The following is a 27,166-nucleotide window of genomic DNA, read 5'->3' as shown; positions in this document are numbered from 1 at the left end:
GACAATGAGCCTTGCCCATTGGAGAATGTTCAATCAATAGTAGACCTAAAAAAAATCAACTTGTTGCTTTCATCTTTTTATTGATAGCACAGCCAGAGCTACCAAAATGATTTACTGGATTCTAGCAAATTAATAAATACAGTAATTTGATTGTAAAAGGAAACATTCTACTTGGACATTTTAGTAGAAATTGCTAGAGGGAAGGAGCTCCTGGCATACATTCTACTTGGATAGAAGAGAAGATAGTACAGGAGGAGAACTGGACAGTCCAGGTATAAATTGTTGAGATTAGGGATTCAGCAGAAAGCAAAGCAAATGTTCTGATTGTTCTTTTGAGGTATGAACTCTGAAGAGTCAAGACATTAAAAATAAAAAGCAATTGAACCGGGCAGCCAAACTTAGGCAAAAGGAATAAATATTTGGCAACATTTTGACTTTAACTGCCAATCTGAGATTAGTTTCTTCAGAAATTTGGAAGCTGCAAAATGTTGCCTTTCTTATTCCATGAAAGGCAGGGCAGGAAAAGGTAAGAAAACTGCTCAGTGGGCTTCTTGTACCGGCACCAACCAGCAGCCCTTGACAGCATGGATGGGATGAGTGTAAGGGCTATCCTTAGCATAAGGGAAAGACGGTTATAAGTTGAGAAGACTGAAAGAAGAATGGAGCCACAAAGAGAAGAAAATAGCATAAATAACAAGAAGGAAACATGAAGAACAAGCACTTAATATCTTAACTTTCAGTCTTTCTCCATTTCTTGATGTCTAATGAGGCAAAATAACTGGGCAAGGACCACCAAGATGAAGAAGTTAAATAAAATGACACAATGAAGTTGAGTGCAATAATACAACTGTTGACTGACTTTCCAAAACCATGGTAATCGGTAGAGTATCATCAATGTTACCGAGGATTTTGTTTCTGCCTCATTATAACTCACTTCCATGCATTTTGTCAGTATAGTAGGTATATTTAAGCACTCCAGTGACAATTATGACAATAGTTTCGGGAAGAAATCTATGACTATAGCTTTGGGAAGCACACAATATGAAAAGGGAATTTCCCCTAAAGACAAGGAATGCAGGCAAATTCAACCCCTTAAGAACAATAACAAAAAAGATTTAAAAAGACTGATGACTGTGAGGCAGGCACATTTTCCTCCTTTTGCTGAACTGGGGCATGAGGCATTTAGGTTAACCATGGCTTAACTGGTGTTGGGTAAGCTTTATATTATAAAACATGAAGATGGCAAAGGTTTCACTTAAGTTTTTCTTTTACTACTTTAATTTGCTTAAAAGCACAAATGCTTGTGCTTGCAGTAACTTCCTAAAAGCAGAAGTAATGTTCCCTTTTACTACCTTAATAAAGCATTTGCCCCTTTGATACAAATGATTTCTTTACTGTGCTAACAGCTGAACCAGTGGCACAAAATTGAGATGGTATTTACTGCAGCAAGGTCCCTGTAAATCAAATTCTAAGCTTTACATAAAAATCTTATTTATAAAAAATACAATACCAAATACAGTGAGAATGGAGCATGGAGCAGCAGTGCTCCCTGCCAGGGCCATGTGGAAGTGGCTTTTGCTACAGTGCTTGCTTAATGGCACAAGTGAAAAGCTGAATAAGGCAAACACTTGAAGAGGCAGTTTTCTGTAAACTTCTCGGGGTGGGGGGAATTTCCTCTCTTGGGACAGATACTGGTTTGGGATGGCTAAGATCAGAAGGTGTGATATTTGGCTGCACCTGACACATCACAGATTTAAGATAGCTTCTGCTGGATGAGACCAGTTAACTCTTTTAGGAAAGAGGTTATCACTGTAGCTTTCTGCCTTTACTGTTAAAATGTGCAGCCGTCAGATGGTATCCTCCTATGAAAAAAAATCACCTCCAAAATCTTCCTAAGTGAAAAGATACAAAATAAGCTAAGTCACTAAAAGGTTTCCTTAGCTTAAAGCTCCTTAAGAATCCTACATTGATAACTAAGCAACTTTGTTAGCGGTGTGTAGCTAGACACAAAGCTTTAACTAGAATATGTATTCCCACCCACTTGGTACCTAATAGTAATACATCGTAATAACACTTGTAAAACAAACTGGTCTTGAGGAATTTTGGCCTCTTCTCATGTCCTCACTTGGAACTTTCCAGCTTTCGTGACGTATTTGACTCCTTTAAATGGCTTATATTTCTCCCCATACATGTCCAAACGGTTTACTTTTAAGCCTGTATCAAAAAGAATGAAAAAGAATAAATTATCATCATCCCAACCAATATAATGTTAGCAATGAGCACTATATGGTAAATCTGACATTAACCAGTGTCCCTTCCATCATTTGGAAGAAATGTCTCTTCTATCATTTACAAATTATTGCACTTTGATGGTATGATTTTGGTTAAGATTCCCACACAGGCAGGGAATGTCTGTGAAGTATAATTCTACTTACTGTAAATATGAATAATTCCCTTTTTGGTGCTTAAATGAGGGCAGAGGTGAGGGGAAGCTGTTTGAAATAAGGTGCTCTCCAAAATCATTTGGTCGGTGCCTGGGAGACTGCCCCACCAAGCACAGTGTAAAAGGCAAATGGGCTACTGCTCTTTCTAGAGAAGGAAACTTTTGTTACTCTTCTAAGTGCCTAATAAATGAGCTTGCAAAACTCAATTACCCTTAACTACAAGTCAACCTTATCCTTACCTGAAATAGCAAGCTGCTGGATCTTAAACTGTATGTTGAGGCTCGGATTCTCTTCTGGTTTTGGGGCTCCAGACTGTAAATTTACCAGTCCTTTAAGACTTGGGAGCTTTTGTGGAGTAATTTTTCCCACATCCCATGTTAGTACCTTAAAAAGACAAAAAATGAAAAACAAATAGAACCATTTATTAAAGACAAACCCTCAAAAACAAAGTTCAAAGATATCATAAACTTCTGTACAAACTGAAGTGCAGTCTCTTGAAAACAAGAGATCTGGCATCTACAGTGAGTTTACCTCTGATTAGTTCTGTCACTCTGCAATGGGGAGTGAGGGCAGAGAATATACATTTGTTGAGCATTTTCTTTTGTATTAGCAACGTGCTTAGCACTATTCATATGTTATCTCATTGAGGGCTGTGAAGTAGCTTTTGTCTTCTATTTACAAAGCAGGAAATTAAAGCTCAGAGGAAATTAAGGCTCAGAGATCAAATGACTTGCTCAATGTCACATAGCTAGTCAGAGGTAAGGCTGGGATTTGAACCTAAGGCCTTCTGATTTCAAATGTTCTCCATCATAACCATCTTTTCTCTGGGCCTGTTTCTTTCTTTCTTTTTTTTTTTTTTTTTGAGACAGAGTTTCGCTCTTGTTGCCTAGGATGGAGTGCAATGGCGCAATCTTGGCTCACCACAACCTCTGCCTCCCAGGTTCAAGCGATGCTCCTGCCTCAGCCTCCCAAGCAGCTGGGATACAGGCATGTGCCACCATGCCCAGCTAATTTTGTAGTTTTAGTAGAGATGGGGTTTCTCCATGTTGGTCAGGCTGGTCTCGAACTCCCGACCTCAGGTGATCTGCCCACCTCGGCCTCCCAAAGTGCTGGATTACAGGCGTAAGCCACTGCACCCAGCCTCTGTTTATTTTTCTGTAAAATAATCAGATTGACTTAAGATGGTGTTTTTAAAACTTTTAGCTGTGAAACCCATTGTTCAAATGAAATCTTTGGTGTGAAGGCTCAACAGCAGATGAGAAAGAAAGCAAAGCTGTCACAGTTGAAGCTGTGGGAAAGGACCAGGAATCTGAAGCTCCCTTTCTCAGCCCTGTGTGGTCTCCAGGAGGAGGTTCTTTGAATCCTTACAACTGTATTAAATAATCTTTAACATTCTATGATGTTATTCAAAAAACATGACTTTTCATTTATCAGGTAGCTCAATGACTCTGCTACTGAAAACAATCATATTTACCAGCTAATCAGGAAGCTGAGAGAAAATCATCTGCTACAGTTTCTCTGAAAACCCTGTGACACGAAAATTTAAGTAGGGTGAGGAAGCAACTTTCCTAGCCCTGTGAAAGAGTATGAAATAATGCTTTTAAATTATAAAGGAAGAAAAAGGTCTTAATGATCAATTTATGTAGAAAACTTAGTAATTCACAGACCATCATAGTATCTTCTTCAATCTACATAATGTTTTCTCTTTTTAAAAAGCTTTTACTTCTTTCTTATTAGATAGCAGAGTCAGGCTCTGGATTAATAATGGATGAGTGAAGGCACACTCTGAAAAAGGAAAGACTGACACAATTTTCTGTTCATCTACTCAGTAGCAGCTGCAGGATTCCTTCTGCAGCCAGTGGCAGAAGCACAGCACAGCATGCTCTCTAGGTTTTGATACAAACTTTAGTTTTAAACAAGGTGCCAAACCTTTCCCTCCATCCCTCCCCACAAATCACAAAATAGATTGCAGAAACACTTGCTCACTCTTGATTTGAAGTGGCTGTACCTTGGTGACTGGATCAAATGTATAGCTGCCTTGTGTGGGTGTCAGGTTCATGTTCAGCACAACTTTTGGCATGTGAACTGTCACTGTAATTCCTTCAATAGTTTTCCCCATATTCTGCTTTGGTCCAATTGTTATATCAAATCTGCCACAAGAACTGTTCTCCTTAAAGCTGATACTATGTTTCACATACACTGGTATTGCCACTAGACTAAAAAGAGAAACAGAGAAAGATACAAAAGCACAAACACAATTAATGGTGTGGGGACAGCTCCAGAGGAACCCTGAAAACCTCTGTCCAGAGTATCCTACCCTGCCTTTAACTCCACAATAAGGTACTACAGAGTTGGCTCTCTGTAGCCACAGTTCTGCATCCTTGAATTTGATCAGCTGAGGATTGAAAATATTATTTCAAAAAATTGGCCAGGCGTGGTCACTCTACACTCATATACTCAAAGTATACTGATTATTTTAGGTGCGTATTTTCATCAGTTCTCACTGGGTCTCCTGGTGAGCTATGGTTAAAGTGAGCAGTGATGACCTCAAGTACTCAATTGTCAGAAAGAAACAGGGAAAGGTGAGTTCTACTTGATATGTATGATGGCAGATTCTGGCTGATGCATCAACATACTTTTGTGAGCTGACACGGTATGATATGAGTCGGAAATTTCCATCTGGAGGAATAAATGACAAAACTCTTTCAGATTCCCAACGCTTGAACCGGATGCAGGGGTGGAAGCTGACATCATCCAGAAGCCTAGGGTTCTGCCAGGAAAACAGAAGACAGTCGTGTTCATAGAGTATAATGAATATGGGAACTGTACTCAGATACCTTGACAAATCAGTATGTTCCCTGAAGATAAAGCAGTCATGGAAGAGTTTATGACCACATCTACACAACCTTATAGTTTCACAATGTTTTAAAGTTTGTAAATATTTTATGTACACTATTTTATTTGAATTTCAATAAATATAAAGGAGAAAGGGCAAGTAGTATTATTTCCCTTTAACAGATTAAAAAACTGAGGTTCAGAGGACTTAAGGTCAGAACAAACTGGTGACAACACCAGAAGTCAGTTCTCTTAATTGTTCCTAGCAGTATATCATGCTGACTCTAAAATGATACAAAAGACCAATGTCCTTTCATATCAGCAAAGCAAATAATTATTCAGTAAAAATGATACTGGATATTTGCAGAAGCCAGCCAGCCAATTTTAAGCCCCTTCTAGCACACTCAGGCAAAGACCTCCCTTAGCCTTTCCACAAAGACCACGCTCATCATGTAAGCGACTGTCCTAGGAAACTCTGCTAGGAATATTTCTGAGACAATCCTTTGCGATCTAAGATGCAAACTTATCTCAATATTTATCATTTCATTTAGTACTTCACATGTATTAGGTATTCAAGGGGCTATAAAACAGGAGAATAAAACTTACCATGAAAGAAAGGGAGAGATCAGGCATTCCAGATAGTTTAATGCAAGCATCAATGACCCCCTGAATTTCTGCAAAGACTGTAGATCCTGAAGAAAGAAAGAAAAAGGAAGATAACATCGATGGAAAATGAGTCTTAACTAGAGCTATCACTGTATCTTTTTATTTTTATTTATTTATTATTTTTAGAGACAGAGTCTTGCTCTGTTGCCAAGGTTGGAGTGCAGTTGCACAATCATAGCTCACTGCAGCCTCACTCCCAGGCTCAAGTAATCCTCTTGCCCTAGCCTCCCAAATAGCTGGGAATATAGGTACGTGCCATGACACCTAGCCCAACAATCACTACATCTAGAATAATGGAGATACCCTCTGGGTGTCAGATTTACTGAAGCTTTACATCTCTATTAACAGGTCAGGGGACAAGGTCCATACCTAACTCTGGTTGGAATATGATAATTCTTCCTTTTTTTAAAGAGATAAGGTCTGACTAGCTAGTCCCAGATGGTCCCCAGAGTAACTGGGACTACAGGTATGCCACTGTAGAATATAATTTTTTTTTTTTTGAGACAGGGTCTTGCTCTGTCACCCAGGCTGGAGTGTAGTGGTGCTATGATAGCCAGCCTCAACCTCCTGGGCTCAAGCAATCCTCCCACCTCAGCATCCCAAGCAGCTGGTACTACAGGCATGCACCTCCACGCCCGGCTAATTTTTGCATTTTTTTTGTAGAGACAGGGTCTTGTTATGTTGCCCAGGCTGGTCTCAAACTTCTGGGCTCAAGCAATCCGCCTACCTCAGCCTCCCAAAGTGCTGGAATTACAGGTGTGAGCTACCATACTCAGCCAGAATATGCTAATTCTAAGGAAAATTAAACTGTCTCCTTTATGGAGCCAACCCTGTAAGATGACTGGATATGAGTTTAAAACATATTTGGCAGGATGCAGTGGCTCACGCCTGTAATCCTAGCACTTAGGGAGGCCGAAGTGGGTGGATTATCTGAGCTCAGGAGTTTGGGACCAGCCTGGGCAACGTGGCAAAACCCCGTTTCGACTAAACATACAAAAAATTAGCCAGGCGTGGTGGTGTGTGCTTGTAGTCCCAGCTACTTGGGAGGCTGAAGCAGGAGAATCGCTTGAACCCAGAAGGCGGACATTGCAGTGAGCTGAGACCACAACACTGCACTACAGCCTGGGCGACAATGTGGGACTCTGTCTCAAAAACAAAACAAACAAACAAATCAAAAACATTTTCAATAGAATTTTATTTTTTATTTTTTATTTTTGAGACGGAGTCTTGCTCTGTCACCCAAGCTGGATGGAGTGCAGTGGCGCTATCTGGGCTCACTGCAAGCTCCACCTCCAGGGTTCAAGCCATTCTCCTGCCTCAGCCTCTCGAGTAGCCGGGACTACAGGCACCTGCCACCACGCCTGGCTAATTTTTTGTATTTTTGGTAAAGATGGGGTTTCACCGTGTTAGCCAGGATGGTCTGGATCTCCTGACCTCGTGATCCACCCGCCTCAGCCTCCTAAAGTGCTGGGATTACAGACGTGAGCCACCGTGCCCGGCTTCAACAGAATTTTTAAATGAGGCAAGTGTATTACGAAATGGACTAAGTTAACTTTTAAGAAATAGAATCCATAATAGAAAGATCTCGCTTTTTTTTAGAGACAGGGTCTCCCTCTGCCATCCAGGCTGGAGTACAGTGGTGTGAACATAGTTCACTATAGCATTGAACTCCTGGGCTGAAGCAATCCTCCTGCCTCAGCCTCCTGAATAGGTGGAATTAAGGAACCCATGCCTAGCTAATCTTTTAAATTTTTTGATAGATATAGGGTCTCGCTATGTTGCCTAGGCTAGTCTTGAACTCCTGGGCTCAAGTGATCTTCCTGCGTAAGCCTCCCAAAGTGCTGGGATTACAGGTGTGAGCCACCGTGCTTGGCAAAAATCTGTTATTCTATAAGATGGAATGTTATAATGAAAAGGGGGCTCATGGAAGAGAAGATATTGATTATAATTCACAATAAGCCATCATTACATATTAACAAGTTGTGTGACCTGGAACAGTTCACTTAACCCTTCTGGGCTTTCCTTATGTATAAAATAAATGTAAGGCAAGGACTAGATTTTTTTCTTTTTTTTTTTTGAGATGGAGTCGCACTCTGTCACCCAGGTGGGAGTGCAGTGGTGCAATCTTGACTCACTGCAACCTCTGCCTCCTGGGGTCAAGCAGTTCTCCTGCCTCAGCCTCCCGAGTAGCTGGGATTATAGGCGCCTGCCACCATGCCCAGCTAATTTTTGTATTTATAGTAGAGACGGGGTTTTACCATGTTGGCCAGGCTGGTCTCAAACTCCTGACCTCAAGTGATCTGCCTGCCTTGGCCTCCCAAAGTGCTGGAATTACAGGCGTGATCCACCATGCTCGGCTGCTATTTTTAATAATAAAGTTTTACGATTCTTATAGAGTACTATTGTTTTGTCTGGTTAAAAAGATAATTAGATTGGGTGTGGTGGCTGATGCCTGTAATCCCAGCACTTTGGAAGGCTGAGGTAGGTAAACTGCTTGAGCCCAGGAGTTCAAGACCAGCCTGGGCAACATGGTGAGACCCTGTCTGTACAAAAAAAAATAAATAAAAGTTAGCCAGGCGTGGTGGCATGTGGTGTGTACCTCCTGATTTGCTGGGACTATAGGCTACTCAGGAGTTTGAGGTAGGAGGATCACATGAGCTGGAGGTCAAGGCTACAGTAAGCAGGGACTGCGCCAGTGCACTCCAGCCTGGGCAAAAGAGCAAGACCCTGTACTTAAAAAAAAAAAAAGAAAGTGAAAAATAATCAGATAGGGGCTTTTACCAGAAGTACTGCACATAATGTAGTAGCAAAAGCATGGTATATAGTAGATTTTCAATAAATGTTAGAAGGAATAAATAGCAAGAGGTAGAGGTACATAGGGTAATAATTGGCTTAAAGTAAGGCATTATGAGTTCTGATTTACATGTCTGGCAGACCTCAACTAGTGGTAATGAAAATTATATGTAACCTATGGGCAAAATAAACAGATTTATGGGTCAGGTGCAGTGGCTCACGCCTGTAATCCCAGCACTTTGGGAGGCCAAGGAAGGTGGATCACTTGAGGTTAGGAGCTCGAGACCAGCCTGGCCAACACTGTGAAACCCCGTCTCTACTAAAAATACAAAAAATTAGCCAGGGCCGGGAGCAGTGGCTCACGCCTGTAATCCTAGCACTTTGGGAGGCTGAAACGGGCAGATCACCTGAGGTCAGGAATTCGAGACCAGCCTGACCAACATGGAGAAATCCCATCTCCACCAAAAACAGAAAATTAGCTGGGCGTGCTGGTGCATGCCTGTAATCCCAGGTACTCGGGAGGCTGAGGCAGAAGAACTGCTTGAATCTGGGAGGCGGAGGTTGCGGTGAGCAGAGATTGCACCATTGCACTCCACCCTGGGCAATAAGAGTGAAACTGTGTCTCAAAAAAAAACAAAAAACAAAAAATTTAGCCAGATGTGATGGCTCATGCCTGTAATCCCAGCTACTTGGGAAGCTGAGGCAGCAGGATCGCTTGAACCCAGGAGGTGAAGGTTCCAGTGAGCCAAGATCATGTCATTGCACTCCAGCCTGGGCAACAGTGTGAGACCCCGTCTCAAATAAGTAAATAAATAAACTAACAAACAGATTTAAAAATCATCAGATAATGAATGCCTTTCCACTAAAACCATACTGCCAAAGGACTTCAATTTTCTTTTCTTTTCTTTCTTTCTTTTTTTTGTTAAGACAGAGCCAGGCTGGAGTGCAATGGCATGATCTTGTCTCATTGCAACCTCCGCCTCCTGGGTTCAAGCAATTCTCCTGCCTCAGCCTCCCGAGTAGCTGGGATTACAGGTGCGCGCCACCACGCCCGGCTAACTTTTTGTATCTTTATTAGAGACAGTTTCACCATGTTGGCCAGGCTGGTCTCGAACTCTGATCTCATGTTCCGCCTGCCTTGGCCTCCCAAAGTGCTGAGATTACAGGCGTGAGCCACCGCGCCCGGCCAGGACTTCAGTTTTCTATTCATCTGTGTCAGATGAATTGTTTTTCCCCAAATAAGATGACATGCACACAATTACCTGATTTATCTATAATTGCGTCTATTTCTTCAACAACATCAAAATAGGCTTCATTGTTTGTGTACTTTACCCCTGCCCGACGCCATGGTATGTTGGACAGTTGCCCAGTGGGGAGTGTGTCCCCAACATTACTACTGCCTAGAAACCAAAAAAGGAGAAGGCAAAGCTGATGTGTAAAACAGTCATGAGAAAATGTATTACTAGGAAAAAAAAAGCTGCTTCATCCATGTTTGGATTTTTCTTAATGAAGTTGTGGATGGTCACTAGAATTGTCAGACATATCCATACCAACATGATCAAATTTCTAGAACAGAAATATAGGCCATGTGGCCCTCTGTCTACCTGCCAAACCAGGTTAAATTTATTTAATTATCTTTTGCTTCCTGTGTGTTAACAGTAACCTAATCTAATTTCAGTGGCTCAACAACAGAATCTCTGCCACTGATGAAAAAAGAGGTTGGTTGTTTCAAAATCTTCTGCCAATAAAATGTCTCCAGTGAGAATAGAGTTATAACTAGGCCCTTCAGTATTCAACTTTATTTTACAAGAGATGCTGCCAAGAAGGCCTCAGTGGAGTAAATGGAATCTGGCCTTTTCCTATTTTAAGGTCAGCATACCCATATGGCTGCAATATAGCTAGTATTCAGTATCCGGCTAATTTCCTGGTAAACTGACACATGCCTAAAAATAAGTCTGGTTGTCCAAAACACATATCTTTGAGCTGTGACTTACTAAATATTTTGGTTAATTTATATTTCCCATTCAAAAGTACTACATACTTAATAACAACAACAAAAAGGTAGAGTTCAGAAAGGTGGTTTAAAGAAAAACACCTGTCTTCTTACTAACAAAATACATGTATAATTAACATTTTTGTTAATATTATGGTATTAACATTTTAATACAATATTAACATTTTGGTATATTTCTTTGAATATTTCCACCACCAGAAGGTTGTATTTTTTTCTATTTTGATAATTTGGGTTTTTAATTGCACTTTAAAATATAGTCGCAATCATACTGTATCTACAATTTTGCAGTCTACTTATGATTGGTGCTCCTACCTGCAACCTATAATCACGTTATCTTCCTGCTCAAAAACCTTCAATGTTTGCTCACTGGCTTTATGATAAAAGCTAAATATTTATCCCAGCTTTGAAGGAGTTTCTCTACTTTTTAATTTGATCTCTAACTTCTCAACTGAAAAACAGTTCTGCTTCTGCTAAAGGGATTAACAAAACTTTAGGTTTTTCTCTTTCATGTGTGTTTTTTTCTCATACAGTTCCACCTATGCAGAATGCTCTTATTCCTCCCTCACTTCCTGAATTCTACTGATTCTCCAAGGTGGCCACCCACCACAGTTCAGGAGGGATTACTTCATTAATGGAACCATTCTCTTGAACTTTATAATACACTGCCTTATGAATCTGTTATGTTTTGCATTATATATTTTAGTAACTTTTCTCTGACCATAAAATACATGCTTATTTTGGAAAATTAGAAAGTATAAAGCAAAAATAAAGATGATCTGTATTTAGCTGGGTATAATCATTGTAAATACTTAGAACTTTTTTGTCTGAGTGAATATTTATATATAAGAATAATTTTTTTCAGTTTTGTGCTGACTTTTCAATTTAACATTACATCATGTGTATTTATTTTCCAATGCTATTACATTATCTATGAAGTATGGAATTGCTTTTTAAAGTCTTATACAGTTACTTACTTATTTTAATTTTTTTTCCAATGTCCCATTCAGAGTATAAGTTTTAGGAGCACAGACACGCCATCTTATCTTTCTCTGAATTTCTCCTAACATTCATCCTTACACAGAGGATGAATAAAGAGCTGCTGAATGATCTTTTTCTTATAGGCCTCTCTCACCTCATTTTTAGGTCAAGGCACTGGACAAGGATTTACAGTGGTGGACAGTGGAGTTGGAGTGGCATATAACATTTCATAGGAATCTTTCTCTAAAAGACTTTAATGCTTTCGAAAGAATATTGGCATCTGGATGTGCCTAATTTCTAGCTACACTCAAGAATTAAACCCAGCTGGAAGCTTACAACACAAGTACAGGCCCACAATGCATGAGATCTCATAAGTAAATTATTTCCTATTTTTTCTTAATACATCTTCTGCATGCATAAAAACAAAGACTTGGAGGAGATTGTAGTACTGTGTGGTTAAGTATCTTAAATTTTCTATTCTCTAGTAATTGTGGAGTAGCAGCACAGCAGTTATGTAATGCTATTTTAAATATTAAAATGCCAGTCTATAAATGGACTAAATTCTCTTCTAAGTGGGCTCATATACTGGCTTCTTTAGGACTAACTGGAACAATTTATTCAGTCTTAGTATTTAGTGTTAAATAATGGTAATAATATTGTTGTGGTGTTTTATAAAAAAAAAAAAGGAGTAATAACCAAAAGTTCTTTTCACTTAAGGTCTAGCCTCTTTCCATGAAAATAAATATATAGTACATCCATTTTAACTTTACCAGTAACTTTAATTATGGCCAAATTGTACTACCTTAATAATATGTCAGATCATGAGCAATAATGAGTTGTTTACAAAGTTTTAATTGCTCAGTTACTAGCAAAGTATGTTTTCATCTTACCTGTAATAGAGTTGACAACGGAGCGTAGAATTGTTGGTGGTTTAATCAATTCTTTCAAAATGTTAGATTCGGTAGCCAGTGGAAATCCATTGTCTAACATTTCTTCTAAGAGTTCATATACTATGACCACATTATCCTTAATTGCAGCCTCTGAACACTCACCAAAGTAGTCCTGACAAAATACACACAAAATATCACACAATGGAAGGCACAAGGAAAGGCTTGCTAAATACTTTTTGTTCTGAAGAATAAACTTAGAGTAGCATAATTCATTGCTTAAGATGCTGAACATAATGTAAAACAGAGCAGGGGAAAAAAACCTCTATAGTCCGGGCATGGTGGCCCATGCCTGTAATCCCAGCAATTTGGGAAGCTGAGGCGGGTGGATCACTTGAGGTCAGGAGTTCAAGACTAGCCTGCCCAACGTGGTGAAACCCTGTCTCTACTAAAAATACAAAAATTAGCTGAGCGTGATGGTGCACACCTGTGGTCCCAGCTACTTGGGAGGCTGAGGCGGGAGGATTGCTTGAACCCAGGAGGCGGAGGTTGTGGTGAGCCGAGATCATGCTACTGCACTCCAGCCTAGGCAACAGAGTGAGACTCCGTCTCAAACAAAACAAAACAAAACAAAACAAAACAAAACAAAACAAGCAAACAAAAAAAACCCCTCTATTGTCCTAATATTATTCCTCAATATTTTCTTGATATTTCTAGATTGAATTTAATTCCTATTACATATTATACCAGAAAGTATTGAAACATTAAATTGGAATTTGAGCTATAAACTTCATTCACCCTGATTAACTATCCCAAAATACATATAGATAAGCTTAAATTATTTGGTATATTCAGCAAGACAACAGAAAATAATAAAATGTAAATATAGAAGAGTTTATAACCAATGAAAATCTTGAGACCATTAAGAGAACTGTATATGGAGGGCATTATTGTTTCCCGATGATATACAGTCATCCCTTGGTATTTGTGGGAATTAGTTCCAGGATCCCCTGTGGATACCAAAATTCACACTTCTCAAGTCCCTGACATAAAATGGCATAGTATTTGCACATAACTTAAACACATCCTCCTATATACTTTAAATCACCTCTAGATTACTTGTAATATCTAACACAGTGTAAATGCTATGTAACTATTTGTTATACTGTATTGTTTAAGTAATAATGAGAAGAAGAAGTTTGTACATGTTCAGTTCGATTTTTTTGTTCAAATATTTGCCATGTAAGGTTGGGTGAATTCATGGATGCAGAACCCATGTATATGGAGAGCCAACTGTAATCTGTAATACATATAAAAAACAGTGAATAGAGCAGCCATGTGTGTAACTGTATACCACATAGAAAAGGGTTTATGAATTTATGCTTAAACAGAGAGAGACAGACAGTAAACATCAAAACCTGGGTAATTAAATAATATAATCATGTCTCACCTTCAGCTAACTTGGGTCATTTAAGTTAGAAAGGTATGACAGATAACCAACCTGAAAAGTGTCAGCAACTCGATGTAGGAACTCAATTACAAAGAGAGGTGGCACTTCAGTCTGTATGACAGATACAAAGAAGAGCTTATCCCGGTAGATACTAATGAGGTAGTGGTGAGGTGTTGAAATGACAGGTGGTACATTTTCAACATCAGCAGCTTTCTCTTGAGCTTCAAAGAAATAATCACAGACAGACTGGCTCACAACGCTCTTCCAGTGCTTCTCTAGAAATATGTCACCGGAACAGTTTATGAGAAATAGACTGTGGATCATTTTCTGTTGGGGCAAAGAAAGGTTTAAATTTATTATACGTTAAATATCATTTAACATATACAGAAAGATTACACACCTTGACCAAGTGGGATTTATTCTAAGAATGCAAGGCTGGTTCAACATACAAAAATCAATCAACATGATATACAACAAGAACTAAAACAATCATTTCAAAAGGTGCAGAAATTGCATTTGACAAAATCCAACAGCCTTTTACGGAAAAAAAAAAAAACAACAAAAAAACAAAGAAAGCCACTTAAGAACAAAAACAAACTTCCTTAGCCAGGCTCAGTGGCACATGCCTGTAATGTCAGCACTTTAGGAGGCTGAGGTGGGCGGATTGCTTGAGCTCAGGAGTTTGAGACCAGCCTGGGCAACAGGGCAAAACACCATCTTTACAAAAAATACAAAAATTAGCCAAGCACGGTGGTGCTTGCCTGTAGTCCTAGGTAGGGAGGATGAAGCAGGAGAATTGCTTGAGCCCAGGAGGAAGATCAAGGCTGTAGAGAGCTAAGATTGCGCCACTGCACTCTAGCCTGGGTGACCAAGTGAGACCCTAGCTAAAAAAAAAAAAAAGTTCTTAACCTGATGAAAACTCCACAGCTAATATTAAATTTAATGGTGAAAGACTGAACACTTTCTCCTTAATAACAAAACCTAACAAGGATGTCCTGTCCCATCATTTCTATTCAACATGGTACTAGAGGTTTGAACCAGGGCAATTAAGTAAGAAAATAAAACAAAATGCTTCCAAATTGGAAAGGAAGAAGTAAAACTGTACCTGTAGAAGATACAATCTTGTATATAGAAAATCCTAAGGAATCCACACACACACACACACACACACACACAAACCTATTAGAGCTAATAAATTTAGTTCAGCAAGCTTGCAGGATACAAGTCAATATACAAATCAATTATATTTCTATCCACTATAGCTATAAAATACTAAAAATGGGCTGGGCATTGTAGCTCATGCTTATAAACCCAGCACTGTGGGAGGCTGAGGAAGGAGGATTGCTTGAGCTCAGGAGTTTAAGACCAGCCTACTACGCAACATAGTGAGACCTCATCTCTATTAAAAAAACAAAACAAAAAAAAAACCCCAAAAAAACCTGAAAATGAAATAAAGAAAACAATTTCAGGCTGGGCACAGTGGCTCATGCCTATAATCCCAACACTTTGGGAGGCCGAGGCACGCGGATCAACTGAGGTCGGGAGTTCAAGACCAGCCTGGCCAACGTGTAGACACTCCGTCTCTACTAAAAAAAAAAAAAAAAAAAAAAGTCCAGGTGCAGTGGCTCACACCTGTAATGCCAGCACTTTGGGAGGCCGAGGTGGGTGGATCACGAGGTCAGGAGATCGAGACCATCCTGGCTAACACGGTGAAACCCCATCCCTACTAAAATTAGCCGGGCGTGGTGGCATGCACCTGTAGTCCCAGGTACTCGGGAGGCTGAGGCAGGAGAATCGCTTGAACCCAGGAGGCGGAGGTTGCAGTGAGCTGAGACTCAAGATTGCACCACTGTACTCCAGCCTGGGTGACAGAGCAAGACTCTATCTCAAAAAAAACAAAACAACAACAAAAAAAATCCCAGCTGCCTTTTCGTGGAATTTGACAGGCTAATCCTAAAATTCACATGGAATTGAAAAAGATCAACAGCCAAAACAATCTGGAAAAGGAAAAACAGGAGCGAACGGGGTAGAGTGTGCCATCCCTCCCCGGCCAGGGCGCTTGGGAGCAGGGACCCCCACCTGCAGCTGAGCATCCTTCCTGGGAGCCACTCTGCCGTTCCAAGGACCTGGGAGGAGCCCTCGGTCCCCTGGGTGCCGGGGCCCTGGGGCGCACACATCCACCCCAGCCCGAGTCTGCATTTCCTGAGCCGGGATCTGGGGCGAGATGGCTGCAGGCGGCCGTGCACCCAAGCCCCACGTCCTCATCTGCCTTGGGGCGCTCCTGGCCAGCTGGTCGCCGTAGGTTAAACTCACCTTACACCTGTAACCGGTGGACTCCCCTACACATCTTTGCAAGCCTTTCTGTGCTGACCAGTGCCTTCAAAGCGGGGTCTTCTGCCTTTACTTTTGGAAAAGCTTTTTATTTTGAAATACTTGGCTGACTTACAAAAGACTTCTCCTCACACTTGACATGATTGACAAAAGGTCTGAAATGCTTCATCTATAGTCTGATTTACTATGAAAAAAGAATTGGGGGGATGCTTACAAAAATATATAGAATGTAAAAAGATTGAAAAAATATATATATTTGAATTAAAAAAGGAACAACGAAGATGGTTAACTCGTGCTTCCTGATTTCAAAACTTACTACAAAACTACTATGTGGTATTGGCACAAGGACAGACATACAGATCAACAGAACATTAACCCTTACATTTATGGTCAACTGATTTTTCAACAAGGGTGCTAAGACCTGGGTGACCAGTTGGAGAGAGAACAACCTTTTCAACAAATGGTACTGGAACAACTGGATTTCCACATACAGAAGAATGAAATTGGATACAAAAAGCAACACAAAATGTATCAAAGACCTAATTGGAAAAGCCAAAATGATAAAACTCTTAGAAAAAAATATGCATAGATTTTGACTCTGGATTAGACAATGTTTTTTAAGATATGATACCAAAAGTACAGGCAAGAAAAATAAAAAATAGATAACCTAGCGTCTATCAAAATTAAAACTTAAGTGCTTCAAAGGACATCATCAAGAAAGCAAAAATCCAGAAAATGAGAGTAAATATTTGAAACCATATATCTTAAAGGGACCCCTATCCGGAAAATATAAAGAACTCAATAATAATAAGGGCCAGGTGTGGTGACTCACAACTGTAATCCTAGCACTCTGGGAGGCCAAGGAGGGAGGATTGCTTGAGCCCAGGAGTTTGAGACCCCGTCTCTACAAAAAAATTTAAAAATTAGCCAGGCATAGGGGCTCACACCTGTAGTCCCTGCTACTTGGGAGGCTGAGGTGGGAGGATCGCCTGAGTCCAGGAGTTTGAGGCTGCAGTGAACTATGATCCCACCACTGCACTCCAGCCTGGGTGACAGAGGGAGACCTTGCCTCTAAAACATAAAAAAATAAATAAACAAACAAGCCAATTAAAAAATGGGCAAAGGATTTGAAAAGACATTTACTCAAAGAATATATACATACAAACGAATCTTACAAATATGATGTTGAATAAATGAAGCCAGATGCAAAAGAATACACACAGTATGATTCCATTTATATGAAGCTGTAGAACAGGCAAAACTAATCTACGTTAAATCAAATGGTTTCCTTTATGGAGAGTGGAGGGCCATGGGGTTGATCTCCTAGAGTGCTGGTAATGTTTTATTTCTTTTTTTTCTCTTCCTTTTTTTTTTTTTTTTTTGAGATGGAGTCTTATACTGTCACCCAGGCTGGAGTGCAATGGTGTTATCTTGGCTCATTGAAACCTCCGCCTCCCGGGTTCACGAGATTCTCCTGCCTCAGCCTCCCTAGTAGCTGGGATTACAGGCGCACACTGCCATGCCTGGCTGATTTTTTTTTTTTTTGTATTTTTAGTAGAGATGAGGTTTCACTATGTCGGCCAGGCTGGTCTTGAACTCCTGACCTCGTGATCCACCTGCCTCAGCCTCCCAAAGTGCCAGGATTACAGGAGTGAGACACTGCGCCCGGCCAATGTTTTATTTCTTGACCTGCATGATGTTTACAAGCTGTGTTCCTTCCATGATAACTCATTAGGCTTTACATTATGATTTGCATACTTTTCTGAGTGTTAGTTATGCTTCCTATAAGAAGTTTATTGTCCCTGAAATATGGGGGACAATGGAAAAATGTCTAATTATCTTACCTTGTTCCTATCTTTTACGTGTATAAGCACCAGTATCAGGTATTTAGTCTAGTGGCTCAATCATTCCAAGTAATAGTACTACAGTCTAAGAAGAAAGAATTTAAAACCTATGAATACAGTTTCTATGAATGAAGATAAATTCCAAAGAGGAAAGGAAGACTTTCCAGAATTGATTCATTTGATTCTGTTGACATAGAAAACAACATCAACCCTTTCTTTTATGAAAGCAGCTGACATTTAAAGAATATGTGGTGATGATCTCCTCTTCCCATTCAACACATGTTCAGTAGTTATCAAGTAAATACTACTAGTTACTAAGATATGTTTTAGTAATTATTGTATTAATAAAGTATGAATACTGTTAACAGTTTAGGGTTCCTGTTTAATTAGAATCAAAAAATTCCTTTGTTTAAAGCCCTCTGTTTAGCCAAGCAATCAACTTGAGTTATTAGCAATAAACTCTGACATCTCAGGGTTGGAACCTGCCAAATTTTTCTACTTTATCTAGTCAGATGCTTTGCTTAGTAGTCTTGCTTTGTGTCTTGTATTTCTGTCTGGGTATTAATATAAGTGCCATTAGAATACTTAGACTTACTATACAGAACCTGCTGACTTTAACTATAATCTTAGCTGATAAACTTTTCATTTTCATTTTTTAAATGAAACAGGAATATCCAACCATAAGATCTGCAACTAAATTTTTATTATTACACCTTTTTCTTGGAATAAAATCAGCATCTGAAATATATAATGTATGACTTCAAGTGGAGCACTGTAATCCACAAGCAAACTCAGATTTGGGCACTTCAGGTGAGTCACATATAGACTTTGCAAAAAATTAATCTTTTGGCCCCATTCAATGTGGTTATTTTTGGAAAGGCACAGTGGCTCATGCCTGTAATCCCAGCATTTTGGGAGGCCAAGACTGGTGGATTACCTGAGGTCAGGAGTTCAAAACCATCCTGGCCAACATGGCAAAACCCTGTCTCTACTAAAAATACAAAAATTAGCCGGGCATGGTGGTGTGCGCCTGTAATCCCAGCTACTCGGGAACAAAGCTTGTTTGTTTGAGCAGAGTCTCCCTCTGTCACCCAGGCTGGAGTGCAGTGGTGTGATCTCTGCTTACTGCAACCTCCGTCTCCCATGGTCAAGCAATTCTCCTGCCTCAGCCTCCTCAGTAGCTGGGATTACAGGTGTGCACCACCACGCCCGGCTAGTTTTTCTGTTTTTAGTAGAAATGGGGTTTCACCATGTTGGCCTGAAGTGATCCGCCTGCCTCGGCCTCCCAAAGTGAAGCTACTGTGCTCAGTCCCCATTCAAAGTGTTTTATTCATTAAAGATAACGAATAATAAATGAATTAATACTATCTAAAATGTATTGAGTACTTATTATGGGCCAGACACTATGCTAGACACTTTATCTCATCTTATTTTCACAATGCTATGCCATAAATACTACTATTATCCCCACTTTACAGACAAGACAATGTCATCTCAGAAAAGTTAGGTCAATTACCTAAGATCACGCAGTAAGCTAGGATTCAAACGTAAATCCAGCTGAATTCTGAGCTCCTGCTCTTATCTGCCTCGTAAAGACTAATTATTAGGAACACATTCTAATACAGTACTGTCCAACGGGGCTTTCTGCAATGATGGAAATGTCCTTTATCTGTGCTAATATGGTAGCCACTACACCCATGGCTATTGAGCACTTGAAATGTGGCTAATGTACCCAATACTGAATTTCAATTTTTCTGAAATTTTAATTATTTTTTTCGAGACGGAGTCTCGCGCTGTCTCCCAGGCAGGAGTGCAATGGCGCGATCTTGGCTCACTGCAAGCTCTGCCTCCCAGGTTCATGCCGTTCTCCTGTCTCAGCCTCCCCAGTAGCTGGGACTACAGGTGCCTGCCACCACGCCCGGCTAATTTTTTGTATTTTTAGTAGAGATGGGGTTTCACCATGTTAGCCAGGATGGTCTTGATCTCCTGACCTCATGATCCACCTGCCTCAGCCTCCCAAAGTGCTGGGATTACAGGCGTGAGCCACCGCGCCCGGCTTTTTTTTTTGAGACAGGGTCTCGCTCTGTTGCCCAGGCTGGAGTGCAGTTGCGCCATCTTGGCTCACTCCAACCCCCACCTCCAGAGCCCAAGCGATCCTCCCACTTCAGTCTCCTGAGTAGCTGGGCTTACAGGCGTGCATCACCACACTCAGCTGAGTTTCAAATTTTTGTTTTGTAGAGACAAAGTCTGCCTATATTGCCCAGGCTGGTCTTGGACTCCTGGGCTCAAGTGATCTTCCCACCTTGATCTCCCAAAGTTCTGGGATTACAGATGGGAGCCACCAAGCCTAGCCTGAAGTTTTAATTTTAATTAATTTAAATTTAAATAACCATATGTGGTTAGTAGTTAATATATTGAACAGTACATGAATGTGCTGCTTTAGCTTATGATTTTTTTTTTTTTGGAGATGGAGTCTTGCTCTATTGCCCAGGCTGGAGTGCAATGGCATGATTTCCGCGTACCACAACCTCCGCCTGCTGGGTTCAAGCGATTCTCCTGCCTCAGCCTCCCGAGTAGCTAGGATTACAGGCATGCGCCACCATGCCTGGCTAATTTTTTGTATTTTTAGTAGAGATGGGGTTTCACCATGTTGGCCAGGCTGGTCTTGAACTCCTGACCTCGTGATCTGCCCGCCTCAGCCTCCCAAAGTGCTGAGATTATAGGCATGAGCCACTGCACCCAGCCTAGCTTATGATTTAAGAGGAGGAGGTAAAATATGTTTCCTGTTTAGTTAGGAGGCAACACACATTCTAGTTGTTATGCTGAGGAAGTTTAATAAATTATTTAGAGTGGAAGTTAGATTTAAAAGCACTGACACAGGTTATCTAAAATCATTCATCCTATTGAAAGTATAGTTCACAAGGATTTATAGTGCTCCTTTGCCACAATACACTCTGAAAGAGTTGCTTGTTCTGGAAGCAAGTGATTTTGTAGTTACTTTATTTTAGGGCCAGATCTCTACTCATCCTCTTAAGCTGGTGAAAAATTCTTTCCAGGAAAGTTTCCACCGAAGTTGTTTTTATTGGCAGTAGTTCAGGTCTCAGAATACAGAAAGTTAAACCAGCCTCCTAGATTTATTGTTGTTATCCTTAGTGCTGAGATGAAAGCATAATACTTGTAAGTTCTCGACTGTGCTTAGCTTTAAAACCCATCTTAACCTTCTATAATAGGAAAAGAAAGCTTACTTCTTCTATCCATATTATGACCAAGGTCTAATGCATATAACAATTAAATAATACCACGCTGCAGTGTAAATTAGCCTGTTTCTTTAACTATTTATCATCCTTTTAGTAGCTGCAGTTATTTTTTTAATTATTATTTTAATAAACTTTCTGGGAAAACTACACACTCATTATTACCACGACCATCTTTTTGTTCCTAGTGGCTTTTGAGTCATAAAACAGAATTCTCCCAGCTTATTTAAAAGCCACTAGAAGAAACTGTGTTCAGAGGCAGACCCATCAGAGCTTTGACTGCAGCTTAAATACATCATAAATCCTTTTTACTAAACATTTTATAATCATCCTGGGTAATTCACAAGCAATGCATTTACAATAGTCAAAATATTCTTGGAAGACAGTGTCTAAAAACAAAAATGTATTCCTTCCATATATAATAGGATGGAGGCACAGAAGGGCCTATACTGAACTTGAGAGAATGAGACCAGAAAAGCATCTCCTCTTCTGATTCTCAGCCAATATCTTGACCACATATTCATTCAACACAGACTTTTGAGGCACCGGGTATATAAGAACAAACAAAATTAGAGTTCCTACACTCACAGCATTTAGAGATCAGCAGAGAAGACAATACAGTAAGATGTAATTCCCACGATGATACAGGAAATATAGTGTGCTGTGGGAATCTACAAGGCTTAGAGGTGAGAGAGAACACAAGACAAATAAATCCAGTATAAATTTAGCAAATATGGAAGGTGGAGGGAAGAGGGGAGATGAAACTGGAGAAGGAGGTAAGCAGAGACTGATTGGTTCATGGAGCATGCTAAACGTGTTAAGGAGTTTGGACTTTATTCTTAGTGCAATGTAAAGTCATTTTATAATTTTTTTAATGGTAATCATGCAATCCGATTTACATTTTTAGAAAGATCATAATAATTACACTGCGGAAACTGGATAACCGGTAACTGAACACTGTGACACCAGTTGGGAGATGAGTGGTGATGGCCTGGACTAGAGTCTTGACTATGAGGATGGGGTACAGTGAAAAGATAAGAGAAACATTTAGGTTTTGTGACACCAGTTGGGAGATGAGTGGTGATGGCCTGGACTAGAGTCTTGACTATGAAGATGGGGTACAGTGAAAAGATAAGAGAAACATTTAGGTTTTGTGCTAAAAAACATTTAGGCTTGGAGGAGGGGGTGTGTGGAGAGGAGAGAGATGTGTCACTTAGCCTGGTCCTGTGTAATTTGACCAATTCTGGATATATCTGACCCAAATAAATATATTCAAAAAACTATTATATATACACTTCTGGTGCTTTAGAGAAGCCAGATTGGAATCAGAATTGTAAGTAATCAGGATTTTTTGTTAATGGGAATTAATCACAAGGAGAATTGAAACAAAAGAAAGAATGTGCATAGTATGAAGAGAGCTTATGGCAGGAACTCCAACATTTGAGTAGCAGGTGGGTCAAGGAAGTGGACCTAAAGAATGACCAAGATGTGACTGAAGAGTCATAAGAAAAAAAGCAGGGTGGTTTTTAGCAACTATAGCATATTAGTGTATTTCCAGAAGAATGGAGTGGTAAATACTGTTACATGGCACAAAGAGGTTAAGCTACGAGAATTGAAAATGTCAACTGGGCGTGGTGGCTCACATCTGTAATCCCAGCACTTTCGGAAGCCAAAGTGGATTGTATCACCTGAGTTCGGGAGTTCGAGACCAGCCTGGCCAACATGGTGAAATCCCATCTCTACTAAAAATACCAACAAATTAGCTGGGTGTGGTGGTGGGTGCCTGTAATCCCAGCTGCTCTGGAGGCTGATGCAGGAGAATCGCTTGAACCCGGGAGGTGGAGGTTGCAGTGAGCCGAGATGGCACCACTGCACTCTAGCCTGGATGACAGAGCGAGGCTCCATCTCAACAACAACAAAAAAGAATTGAAAATGTCTGTTGATTTAAGGGTGTTTTTTAAACTTTCTTTTCCTTAACGCCTGCTAAGGAGCCCTTTTAGACTCCATCTTCTCACCACCCTGCCAATCAAATTCCTCACCCATAAAAGTTTTTATTATTCTTGCTTTTTCAACTGTAAATTGACAAATTATAGTTGTATATATTTAAGGGTACCAGATGTTATGATTTATGAAATGTGGAATAATTAAATGAAGCTAATTAATATCACCATAAAATTTTAATACCACAGAATATTCTGTTTATGTATTTGTGCTTTATACATAAAAACAGTATATATATTTTTTTCACCTCACAAGAAGCAGTTTTTATCTGCTTTGAGAATGCATGATTTAACACACAGAGGACATTGGTGATCTTGGTAAAAGTAGTTTTGGTGGGCTGGGTGCGGTGGCTCACGCCTGTAATCCCAGCACTTTGGGAGGCTGAGGTGGGCAGATCACGAGGTCAGGAGTTCGAGACCAGCCTGGCCAACATGGCGAAACCCTGTCTCTACTAAAAATGCAAAAGTTAGCTGGGAGTGGTGGTAGGCGCCTGTAATCCCAGCTACTCGGGAGGCTGAGGCAGGAGAATCACTTGAACTCTGGAGGCAGAGGTTGCAGTGAGCTGAGATTGTGCCACTGCACTCCAGCCTGGGTGACAAGAGCAAGACTCCGTCTCAAAAAAAAAAAAAAAAAAAGGAGTTTTAGTGGTAGTTCAGTGGAATGCTAGAAATAAGACATTGCAGTGGGCTGGGAAATAAATAGCAAGAAGTGTAAAAAAAATAGAGATATGTTGAGTAGATTCAAGAAGTCTAGCTGTGAAGAGGATGAAAAGACAAGAAAATAAATGCAGCAGTTCATAAAGTGAAGGAAGAATACATTTAAATGCTGAAGGAAAGGTGTGAACAGAGGGGGAAAAGCTGACATAGGAGTGAGGGAAAAACGGAAAGAGGACCCTGACACAGCAGGAGAGGATGCTACTGACAGACTAGGTGAAAGAGTTTGCCTTCTCTAAGGAGAAGGAACACTTTCTACTCTTCAGATTGAAGGGAAGGTTTGTATACTTGACTGCAGGCAGATGATGGCTCTCCTTCTCTGTGTAATGGAAGAGAGGTCATTTCCAAAGGGAGAGAGAAGTCCTCTTCTCTGTAAATACCATGTGCTACTCATGAATTGACATAGTACTGAGCTACTTAAAAATATTTAAATCTGCAAAGAACTCCCATAGCATATGTATATATGTATTTTTTTTTAAGACTTAGGGTCTTGCTTTGTTGCCCAGGCTGAAGTGCAGTGGACCAATCATAGCCCACTGTAACTTTGAAATCCTGGGCTCAGGTGATCCTTCTGCCTCATTCTGCCTCCGCCTCCTGAGTAGCTAGGACTACAATCACGCGCCACAAAGCCTGGCTAATGTTTAAATTTTTTGTAGAGATGGAGTCTTGCTATGTTGCCCAGGCTGATCTCCAGCTCCTGGCCTCAAGTGATTTTCCCGCCTCACCCACCCAAAGTGCTAGGATTACAGGTGTGAGCCATCGCACTCTATGTGCCCATAGTATATTGGTTTTTTTTTTGTTTTTTATTTTGAGACGGAGTCTCACTCTGTTGCCAGGCTGGAGTGCAGTGGCGCGATCTCAGTTTACCACAACCTCCGCCTCCTGGGTTCAAGCGATTCTCCTGCCTTAACCTCCCGAGTAGCTGGGACTACAGGCACATGCCACCACGCCCAGATTATTTTTGTATTTTTAGTAGTGATGGGGTTTCTCCATGTTTGCCAGGATGGTCTCGATCTCTTGACCTCGTGATCCACCCACCTCAGCCTCCCAAAGTGCTGGGATTACAGGCATGAGCCATACCGTGCCTGGCCGTATATTATATTAAATGGTTAGAAATAAAAATGATAAGATTAAGAAAGACAATCTAATCTTATTGCAAAGAGAGCTTTCCTAAAGATACGTAAGGTTTTTTTGTTTTGTTTTGTTTTTCGAGGCAGAGCCTGGCTCTGTCGCTCAGGGTGGAGTGCAGTGGTGAGGTCTCAGCATGCAACTTCCGCCTCCCAGATTCAAGGGATTCTCCTGCCTCAGCCTACCAAGTAGCTGGGACTACAGGCGTGTGCCACCACACCTGGCTAATTTTTGTATTTTTAGTAGAGACAGGGTTTCAGTATGTTGGTCAGGTTGGTCTCGAACTCCTGACCTCGTGATCCGCCCGCCTCAGCCTCCCAAAGTGCTGAGATTACAGGCGTGAGCCACTCCACTTCTCCTATAGTGTCAATTGAAAGTGTCCCTCTGTCTTTCCCAAATTAATCCTTTCACTTGTAACTTGATCCCATTCCTTTCCTTCTCTTCTGGGAGACAAGACTTTTTCTTGAATCTTCAAATAGTTGCTTGCTTCCTGCCCCCAAATAGGTATCTTGTATTCTTTAAAACAAACCCCAAACTTTCCCCCATCTTGCCACTCTCAATAATCTTGCTTCATGCCCCAAATGATGAAGGATTTGTCTACACTTGCTGTCTTTCCTTAGTTACTATTAAAGCATCTCTTTCAAATAGATCAATGACTTTCTAATTATAAAATCCAACGACCTATTCTGATTTCAGCTTCCTCCTCTGACCATTGCAGCATTTTATGTCATTGATAACTTTCTCCTAAACAAAAATACTTCCTACCCTTTTATATGAAACTTCATCTGTTTTGGGTCTCACCTTGAAAGTCTTTCGGGCTTAATTCTCACAATTTTTTTTTAAAGTCTTTCTACAATCTCCATGTAAACCAGTTTCAAATTCGATAAAACTCAAACTCCATAAAATTCCTCCTCCTGTCAGTGGCGCCATCTTCTTAATCACATAAGGCTGTAAGCGTCAGGTTCAAACAAATCTACCAAATACAAACAGCCACATCGCCCGTCACTCTTCCATACTCACTGCCACCTGCTCAGCTTAGAACCCCGTTACCTCTCTCCTGAAAAACTGCAACACCCTTCTCACTGCATTCCACACCCCAGGCTCTTCCAGGCACCACCCGCTAACAGGACGTCCGCTCAGGTCCGTTTGGGGTTTTGTCCTCCAAAGCAGAAACCTGGGACTGAGATTCCTGCCGTCTGTACTCCAGCTCACTATAGAGGGGGAACCCAGTAAGCTTGACCTCCGGGGTTCAGGCGCCTGAAAACACTGAGCTGCAGGTGGATCGCTCCCTTCCGGCCTTGCTGGCGAGAAAGCCCGGAAGGCTGGGAGTGGGGGGGGAAAAGAGGCCCTGGCCCACAGCACCAAAGACGCTCCTAGAGCCCAGATTGAAGTCGGGGGCTCCAGCTATTCAGCCTACTCCCGGGTTTTGGAGCTGTCCCCAGTCCACAGATTTCCCGCCCCTCACACTCACCCCGACACCTGTGCCAGTCAGTGATTCGGCGCCGGGTCCTCTCCGACCGAAGCTGAAGAATCCGAGAAGGAGCGAGGACCCGCAGCTGGAGTGCCCAGGAGATTGCCTGATTAACAGCTTCAAAGACACCGACTCTGTCTACCATATTAGAAATATTAAATATGCAGGAAGACCGTAAATGAGAGGAAAGACGTCTCTTGAGGCTTAGTATCTAAATCTTCTACATCATCCAGGGCCTAGAAAAATGGTGGGTTTCTCACCATCTAGATTCAGGCGGTCATCTGCTGCCTAATTCAGTCTGGGGTCCCTTATGGTAGGGGAGGCGGGGTCAGGAATGGGCGGGGCATTCGCTGTCGG

At 40.9% G+C, this 27,166-nt stretch overlaps 1 protein-coding gene across 10 annotated transcripts; it reads right to left on the bottom strand.

Annotated features, from left to right (window-relative positions):
• Window positions 1–63: 63 nt before the first annotated feature.
• AP3M1 (adaptor related protein complex 3 subunit mu 1) lies at window positions 64–27,161 on the bottom strand. 10 transcript variants are annotated; one of them, XM_055275687.2, is made up of 11 exons: window positions 26,579–26,649; window positions 26,140–26,311; window positions 16,381–16,582; window positions 14,119–14,394; window positions 12,621–12,792; window positions 10,001–10,138; window positions 5,886–5,971; window positions 5,081–5,214; window positions 4,453–4,660; window positions 2,684–2,828; window positions 64–2,214 (listed from the first exon to the last, which is right to left on the bottom strand). In XM_055275687.2, the coding sequence occupies exons 4-11, from the start codon at window positions 14,389–14,391 to the stop codon at window positions 2,114–2,116; spliced, it is 1,257 nt and encodes a 418-aa protein (XP_055131662.1). In that variant the 5' UTR covers window positions 14,392–14,394; window positions 16,381–16,582; window positions 26,140–26,311; window positions 26,579–26,649; the 3' UTR covers window positions 64–2,113. The 10 variants fall into 10 exon arrangements, with proteins under 10 accessions (XP_055131662.1, XP_055131663.1, XP_063493674.1 ...); XM_055275688.2 differs by lacking the exons at window positions 16,381–16,582; window positions 26,579–26,649 and adding an exon at window positions 26,810–27,128; XM_063637604.1 differs by lacking the exon at window positions 16,381–16,582 and having other exon boundaries at window positions 26,579–26,801.
• Between the last annotated feature and the right edge of the window lie 5 nt (window positions 27,162–27,166).

Source organism: Symphalangus syndactylus, chromosome 4, assembly GCF_028878055.3.
Source record: "Symphalangus syndactylus isolate Jambi chromosome 4, NHGRI_mSymSyn1-v2.1_pri, whole genome shotgun sequence".
NCBI classification, from domain to species: domain Eukaryota; kingdom Metazoa; phylum Chordata; class Mammalia; order Primates; family Hylobatidae; genus Symphalangus; species Symphalangus syndactylus.
This window is presented reverse-complemented; position numbering and strand designations above follow the sequence as displayed.